This window comes from Montipora capricornis, chromosome 6 (assembly GCF_036669925.1).
Source record: "Montipora capricornis isolate CH-2021 chromosome 6, ASM3666992v2, whole genome shotgun sequence".
Lineage (NCBI taxonomy): Eukaryota > Metazoa > Cnidaria > Anthozoa > Scleractinia > Acroporidae > Montipora > Montipora capricornis.
The window spans coordinates 35517376-35526291 of record NC_090888.1 but is presented as its reverse complement, the minus strand read 5'-3'; the positions used below and the strand labels follow the sequence as shown (position 1 = coordinate 35526291).

Genomic DNA, 8916 nt, shown 5'->3' with positions numbered 1-8916 from the left:
GCCTGGAAGAAGTCCATAGTGCGGCTGATAGCAAAAGCGGACTATCTTGCAAACACCGCTCCTTTATTTTGTCAACTTAGGCTCCTTGATATCTTCAGTATTAATTCTTTTTCCATCGCCATTTTCATGTATTCGTATCACCACAATCTTTTGCCACTTACTTTTCAATGTTCTTTTACGACTGGTGGTCAATTTCATCAACATAATATTCGAACTGCTTTTTGGTATAGATCACATTTCTGTAGAACTAATATTTAAAAAATCTGTATCCTTTATCATGGACCTAAAGTCTGGAATTCTCTACCAGTCACAATACCTAGCTCGCCTCCTATATCTATTAAGTTTTAGAACGCACAACGCCTGCTCGCCCTGTATTTAAAGTCATGCACTTCGTCATTAAATTCTTAGCCCAGAGAAGCCTACTCGCATAAGCTTTCAGCTTCTTTATGCTTCCTTGTCATTGCATGCTTCAATATCTGTAACTATAATTATATACATTGTACATGTCTGGGTGACTAAAATAAATAAATAGATAAATAAAATAAATTTGACGGTAACTGAACACTGAATAGCTTCCCATGAAATGTGCAAAAGCGTGTGTTTTTGCCCTTTATATCATACACAAGTAATCGCAAGTTCCCTCGTAACACTAAGAATTAAGATCACTTGTACTATCAGAAGTTACAGAAATCGCCCTCGCCGTTGCACGACTCGGGTAATTTCTGCAACTTCTGAAAATACATACTCGTAATATTAATCCTTAATTTTACTCTGCCCCACGCATATGTGATTTCCAATCCTTATTTCTGGCGTGATTATGATAAATAACGCGTTAAAACGGGTTGTTTTCAAGCAACGGGCGGCATTGATGTTTTCTTGTTGTTGTTACCTTCCCGAGTTGTCTCCTCTGGGACCCGTTTCTCGAAAGTCCCGAAACTTTACGGGCCATTTTCGGGTGTCACAGTTTTAATTTAATTTAATTTAACATAATTTATATAGCGCTAACTCCACTAATTGACCAAAGCGCTTTACAATTCATAATAATTATTAAAAAAATTAAAAAGATCCCACTAGTAATAAAATATGAATAAATTAAAAACCTATTTACAGTCTTCTTTATAAAAATATCACAATAAATCCTATTCTAAATTATCAAAAAGTTAAACATTATATGATTTTTTAAAAAGATCAGTCTTTAAATGTTTCTTGAATAAATTAATTGTCTCTAGATTTCTAAGATCTAATGGCAGCTCGTTCCAGAGTTTAGGTGCAGCAACGGAAAAGGCCCTGTCCCCGTATGTTTTAAGTCTTGACTTCGGAACTGCCGGAAGTTTTTGATCGGTAGAGCGTAACGTACGTGAACATGTACGATAACTAAGTAATTCCGTGATATATAATGGTGCCATACCATTTAGCGCCTTATAAACTAACAATAAAACTTTAAAAAGAATCCGAAAGTGAATAGGTAACCAATGCAGTTGAATCAATACAGGGGTGATATGATCAAATTTCTTGGTTAAAGTAACGATACGAGCAGCCGTGTTTTGCACAGACTGCAAACTACTTATCATATGCTTGGGGAGGCCATATAATAAAGAGTTACAATAATCTAGTTTTGAACTAACAAACGCATGAACAAGAATTTCCGTAGTTTCCTCAGTGAGGTACTTCCTAATTTTTAGAAATGTTCCTTAAGTGGTAGTACGACGTTTTGCAGATCTTTTTTACATGTTCCTCCATATTACAGCATTCATCGAATGTGACACCAAGATTCCTAGCTGAAGATTTGGGAAGTATTTGCTCATCACCAACTGACACGCATGGAATGGCAGGCTTTGGGCGGAATTTTGAACCAATTACAATCAGTTCAGTTTTCTCCTGATTGAGCTTTAGCATGTTGTTTGTCATCCACCAATCAATATCTTTGACACATAGCTCAACAGATGACTTAGCTTGAGCGAGGTCAGCAAAGCAGTCAGTTTTAAAAGAAATGTAAAGTTGGGAATCATCAGCGTACAAATGGTACTGTAGACTATGAAGATTGATAATATCAGCAATCGGAGATGTATATAATAAATATAGCAAGGGACCTAACACAGATCCTTGAGGTAACCCATGTGCTAAACGACGTTGTGATGATTGACAATCTTCAATTTGCACAAACTCTTTGCGAGATTTAAGATACGAATCAAACCAAGCAAGGGCATTACCCTTTATACCAAAACGATGCGAGAGTCTTGATAACAGTATCAAATGGTCAACCGTATCAAAGGCTGAGGACAAGTCGAGTAGAAGGAGTATAACCGACTTGTTATCATCAAGAGCACTCTGTATCTCAAGAACGGAGAGGATTTAAGTGGTGAAATTGCACAGTCAGTTTGCGTTTTGCTACCTTGAAAACATGTTAAAAGATCGGCTTTCCAAAACAAGCGGTAAGCAGGTTCGCAAATGATTTTTCGGGCCCGAAACGTTTTCGGGACTTTCCAGAAACGGGCCCCTGGTCATTAACTTTGAACAAAAATAACCTCTCGTCATTTCCTTCAATCACTGACGTCTTGTCTTCTTTCCATGCTGTGATACGTTTATCGCATGTGTTGATTAAACAGGATAATTGAACTTTTCGAAATTAAAGAAACTGTTGTCTTCATTATTCGATAAACATCAATTTAATCCAAAGGTAAATCAAAATGTAAAGGTAATCCAAAGGTAATCCAAAATGTAAAGGTCCACATTTTGGCGGTACGAAACTCACCCATTTTGTTTTCATTGTCAGAATATGCTGCGTTGAGCACAGTGGGAGGAAAAGGCCACCTGAAACAAATAAAAACAAACACCTGCTATTTTTCTTTCATCTACGTTTTCACATTCATTTGCAAACAAAAAAAAACAACTTTCTTTCTCATCCACCCCTCCATCTTCCCCTTAAGAAAATGTGAGAATTCTGCTTTCTCTAGCGGTGCTGGATTTGCGTATGGATGTGTTCAAATCCCGTCCCGAGCAAAGTTCTCTGAGGTCCAAATCAATTCCACCTTGCATTGCATTGCTAGTTCGAATCAAATAAAAGTATATATTTGAAGTGAGGGTTACAGACGAAAGATACAAGTGATCCTCGCACCTAACTGGGCAATTTCAACAATTGTCTGTTTAAGGTAGCTAAAAAATCCAAGTGGCTTCAACAGGATTCGAACCCATGCATGACCTCTGCGATGCTGGTGCAATTCTATACCAACCGAGCTGTGAACTCACTCAGCTGGGAGCGCGTCAGTTTGTTGGGCTCGTGTGGTTCCCATGAAAGGACTTGATGAATGAAATAGATGTACTTATTTAGTAGATATTTGACATGTAGACGAACTGACTCGCACTTATGTGGACACTTATCATGAATTCGATTACCGTTGACGCCAGCTGAGTTAATCAGGTGTCTATAACAGACAATTGCTAAAAATTGTCCAGATAAGTGTAAGGATCACTTCTCCCTTTCGTCTATAACCCGCACTTCAAATATATACATTTATTTTATTTAAACTGTAAGGAATTGAGCAATTGTCTATTCACAACACCACAAGCATTAAGTTACAAACATCACCGTGTAGAAGGTTAACTTTTACTTTTCTAGACTCTCTATATCTTAGAATCCGTCTTACTGATATGTATTACAAAGTGTTTTTGCTGAAAGTGAAAAACCCTTACTCTGACTTGTCCACCACGGTTCCAGCCTTAGCAAGCTTTTTTAGATTTAAGTTCTTTGTTATTGAGATTTCATTTTCAAAGTAACTTTTTGGATCAATCTTGACCTGAAATGGTAAAAAAAGAAATAAACTGAAAAATAACAACAAAATTATGTAAAGAGAACTGGAGGCTGGCGCATGAAGTGGTAATGGACTGGAAGGCGTTGATGCTTTTCTAACTGTTAATGACCACCCAAAAAAGTTGTAATATTCACTGATTTTCACGAGCTGCGCCACAACCGTGCGCTGGAAGGAAACTTTTTATAATAAATTAAGGAAAAAGCTAATTTTTACAAAGCCTCTTAATTTTCTTTATGCCTGTCTGAGCAGACCTTCGTCGAAGAAATTAATGATCAGTTATTGTTTTCTTTCACTTCACTGCAATTCGAGTGTGAAATGGATCGTACCTTTTTGTACTTTTGTGTCATATAATCGACGTCCATAAGATAATCAGGATATCCCACATTTTCAATAAGACTCTCTGCCTGCAAAACAAGGGCAGACATGATATATTTAGCCCGCCGCTGGACCACTAGAGCCCGAAGTAAACTCCTTGAGGTACTTGTTGCTTGGCGACGGGCGAAAAACTCAGCGTCCTGGGCACAGGTCGGATGCTCTAAACATTAGTAGGAAAATGTGTGAAACGTGCCAACATTCTTTGTTTCCTACAGCTAAATCTTTTTACGATCTTCGGCGAGAAATGGAAAGGATGAAAGTGGGTTTTCAGGACAAACGGACAAAACTTGAACGCGAAATGTGATGCAGTGTAGAGAACCTGCCGATTAGCAACGAGAGTTTTTTTCAAACAACTATTGGACATATACGCCACCGTCTTTGGGCGGCTGCAGCCAAGTTGGTTCGCCAGTGCGATTGATCAGCATTGATTGTGAGGGTCAGGGGAAATGTCTTGAGCAGAGCAAGCGAAGAGGATCCAAATGAGATGATATCGACATCATCATCGGTGTGATAGTGTGATAATGAAAATGAAAGTAACATAATATGATAATGATTGTTGTCGTCGTTGCTGTGACGATGGTGATGAAAAACCATGTAAGACAAAATCACCATGAGTTTGCTACCTTTTGTTTCGCTGCCGTACGAGTCGCATGGTCCATCCATTTTTGTTGGTCCAGGGTCGCTTTAAATGCGGCCTTTATTTCATTGAGAATTCCCATTGCCTGCACCGTAAAAAAATAGGAAGTTATTCCTATTGTTAGCAGCAACGTTTTTGTCGGAAAATCAGGCTTATATTATAGCATATTCAGCAACATTTTACGGATATCATGATCTTATTGCTAATAGACCTTTTTAGCTTGTACGTTTTTTTTTTCTATTTCAGACCACGAGATGTCCTCAAGGGAACTTTCCTTTTGTTTTTTTTCCATAAGTTATGCGGACATATAAAGGTGCATAAGACGACATTTGAAAGAAGCTGTTTCTCAGAGTAACATCACGTGGTCTGCAATGGGAAAACAAAACGCAAAAGCTAAAAGAGTCAATTAAGGAACGCAAAGTCCAGAACTGATTTTCTTTTTGTGTGCAAATCCTTGGGTGTATTTATCTAGTTCGTTCACACTACTGAAATAGGCACGAGAAAACATGGGAATGCATAATGTTGAAGTGAGCAAGAGTTCTAAAAATAACAAGAAAAAAACCATAAGGATAAAAAGAAGAATGAAAAAATAACAATAACGACAGAACTGCAACTACTACTACTACTACTACTACTACTACTACTAATAATAATAATAATAATAATAATAACAAGAAGAAGAACAACAACAACAACAACAACGACATCAACAACAACAAAGCGAAAAAGAAGAGAAAGGAGAAGAACAAGCTAGGACATGATATAAACAATAAGACATGTACGACTTGCTCTTACCAATTTTTTGCTGTCACCGTCAAACTTTTGATCAAGGAATACCTTTGACAGAGGCAAACCAAATTTAGAGGAAGTTGCAAGGAGGCATAACTGGTGTTGATCGGAATCTCTCCAATAATTATATGCTTGTAGGTAATAAAATTTGTACAGTTCAGTGAAGTCGCTGCTCAAAAGCGTGTACTTCAAATCCACAACTCTCCACATGAGATAATTTGCTACAGTCCTAGACAAAATTTAAAAAGTGTTTGACAGTCAGTTATACCCTATCCTTGAGCAAACCTTTTTCCTTTGTTTTTTTTTATTTACAAGCATAGCCGCTGATCACGTAGATAAAAACCAAGAACTTAACTAGTCGACGAATTGGCCATACCAGAGTGAGGTGGTAGTTTGGATTAAACAGCACAAAATGTACCATTTGGCAAAAGCAACTCTGTATACGTAATAGCACGTTTTTTTTTATTTTCATATCAAAATGCGTCTTGTATAATTCAATCTCAATGCTAAGAAAGAGGTAAAATCGTTCTCTGGTAAAAAGTTTTGAAAAAACTATGAGCTTTCGACAGACTGAACTGCTGCCTTCAACGGATAAAAATATGTGAAGCCTAAAAGCGAAAGAAATTTAAATATGACGAAAAATTCGCATAAATTAAAGGATAGAAGCATGTAGTAGAAAGAATGTTAAAAATGCTAAGAAAATTAGTGTTTCTTTAAGAGAATGTGATATTGTCTTGGGAGCGGGCACGAATTATTGTCTGCCCCAACAGGTTTTGCCGTGTGCCGTGACTCCAATGTCTTTCTACTCCGGTTGTTCGCTTTGTCAATGATTTTAGAAATGTTAAAGTCAATATCATGATTAAAAGTCCACGCGTGTTTTGCGACATTTGAGGCTTTAGTACAATGCTTTAAGTTCCTCATATGTTCCTTTCTCCCAGTAGTAAAGGATCTTTTAGTTTCGCCAATGTAGCTCCACGGGCAAGATGCGCATGGAATTTTATAGATGACATTGCACTGGTCGTCTTCGGCAGGTCGAAACTTAGGGATAGGGAAATGCTGCTGTAAAGTTTTAACTGGTCTGCTAGTGACTTGGATGTCTTGTTCCTTGAGGATTCTTGTGAGAGGTTCCGTGATGCCTTTGATGGTGGAGGCCTCGCTTTCTTTCTTATAACATCAGCAGCGATTTTTTTGGGATAGCCGTTTGAGTGTAAAGCGGCGCAAACACGAGCAGTTTCACGGGTCTTTCCAACTTGTGTGTTGGGGAGATTCAAAGCTCGATGCAGGAGTGTCTTTCATCATCGAACGAGTCCAACGGCCAACTACCCTTTCTTGACACCCTCATTTCGCGCGATAACGGAAAACTTTTGGTCGACATCTACCGCAAACCCACGCATACGGATAGATATCTTGACCATGACAGGAAACATAAAATCAGCACCGCTGAGACACTCCTGGATCGAGCTTTGAATCTCCCCAACACAAAAGTTAGAAAGACCCGTGAAACTGCTCGTGTTTGCGCCGCTTTACACTCCAACGGCTATCCCAAAAAAATCGCTGCTGATGTTATAAGAAAGAAAGCGAGGCCTCCACCACCTACACCTACTCCAGAAGAGTTGGTTGGTATGTTCTTTAAATGGGCTGAGCCAACAAGCCGACACAACTTTGCAGTCCTTCCCTACATCAAAGGCATCACGGAACCTCTCACAAGAACCTCAAGGAACAAGACATCCAAGTCACTAGCAGACCAGTTAAAACTTTACAGCAGCATTTCTCTATCCCTAAGTTTCGACCTGCCGAAGACGACCAGTGCAATGTCATCTATAAAATTCCACGCGCATCTTGCCCGTGGAGCTACATTGGCGAAACTAAAAGATCCTTTACTACTAGGAGAAAGAATCATATGAGGAACTTAACGCATTGTACTAAAGCCTCAAATGTCGCAAAACACGCGTGGACTTTTAATCATGATATTGACTTTAACAATTCTAAAATCATTGACAAAGCGAACAACCAGAGTAGAAAGACATTGGAGTCACGGCACACGGCAAAACCTGTTGGGGCAGACAATAATTCGTGCCCGCTCCCAAGACAATATCACATTCTCTTAAAGAAACACTAATTTTCTTAGCATTTTTAACATCTTTCTACTACATGCTTCTATCCTTTAATTTATGCGAATTTTTCGTCATATTTAAATTTCTTTCGCTTTTAGGCTTCACATATTTTTATCCGTTGAAGGCAGCAGTTCAGTCTGTCGAAAGCTCATAGTTTTTTCAAAACTTTTTACCAGAGAACGATTTTACTTCTTTCTTAGCATGAATCCTGGTAACGGATCTTCAATATTTTTATCAATCTCAATGGTTGAGAACGGCGAGCATAGTCCATTGACAGGACTTTAAAATCATCGATATACCAAACCTCTCCAGGAAATAGCTTTCCTGTTGAGCTGAACTCGTTTAACTTCCAACGGATTTGTGAACACTGAATGTTCTGAAAGGGACCTACGGTTAATCAGCTTTATCCGAATACACCAAAAAGTGTAACTATTCCGAGATTGAATCGCGTGAGCAGCTCTTATTAATTACTCCGCAATACCACTGCTCAGATGAAAAGCGAACAAACAAAAAAATACTAAACTAAACAAACTAACTATTCCGAACTGTTATTCTGTAACTCTTCAGAGATTTAATCGCGTGAGCAGCTCTTCCTTCGCAATACCACTGCGCTCAGATGAAAAACAAAAACAAACGGGTTTAACCACTGAAAGTGTTGCAATTTATGCATCAGTTGATTGAAACCCCGGTCCCTCGACCCCCGGGACTTAACGGGGATTTAACGCACCTTTAACAGTGCGTTGGCCCCGGGGGGCGGTGGATTTAACAAAAATGCCTGTAAACCGGGACCATGGAGCGGCGATTTAATAGCACGTGCGATCTCCGGAAGCGGGGACAACAGCCGGGATTTAACACGACGGATTAAATGTCTTCCAAGATGACGTTGGTGGAGAGAGAGGATAGCACGTTTTAGTGGTAGTGCAGTGCACTACCATTTTGTCATCGGGGCTGTCGGAGTGAGTGAGTGAGTGAGTGAGTGAGTGTAAGATTTGTAGGCCTGCAGCGCGTGCATGAATTACGAAACTAATGTACCGTTTAGCTATAAAAAGGTGCGAAAAACATTGAAGAAATTTCGTAAAAACGGTTAAATATACACGGCTAAGAACTACACGACGTTTCGACGTTCTCGGACGTCATTATCAAGTGAAAAAGAGACAGTGTGAATATTCTATAAATACAAGAAAAAAACAAT

The 8916-nt window shown here is 38.9% G+C and overlaps 2 protein-coding genes across 2 annotated transcripts in view; one reads left to right on the top strand and one right to left on the bottom strand.

Annotated features, from left to right (window-relative positions):
* The window catches only part of LOC138052024 (large ribosomal subunit protein bL20-like), a 596113-nt gene that overhangs the window by 399642 nt on the left and 187555 nt on the right, over positions 1 to 8916 (top strand). The window lies entirely within an intron of this gene.
* Positions 1 to 8916, bottom strand: part of LOC138051021 (endothelin-converting enzyme homolog) — a 39846-nt gene that overhangs the window by 12422 nt on the left and 18508 nt on the right. Inside the window, exons 8-12 of the mRNA XM_068897210.1 lie at positions 5617 to 5839; positions 4808 to 4906; positions 4136 to 4213; positions 3691 to 3794; positions 2753 to 2811 (exon numbers count right to left, since the gene is read on the bottom strand). Coding sequence (XP_068753311.1) covers positions 2753 to 2811; positions 3691 to 3794; positions 4136 to 4213; positions 4808 to 4906; positions 5617 to 5839 — 563 coding nt within the window. The remainder of the gene's footprint in view (positions 1 to 2752; positions 2812 to 3690; positions 3795 to 4135; positions 4214 to 4807; positions 4907 to 5616; positions 5840 to 8916) is intronic.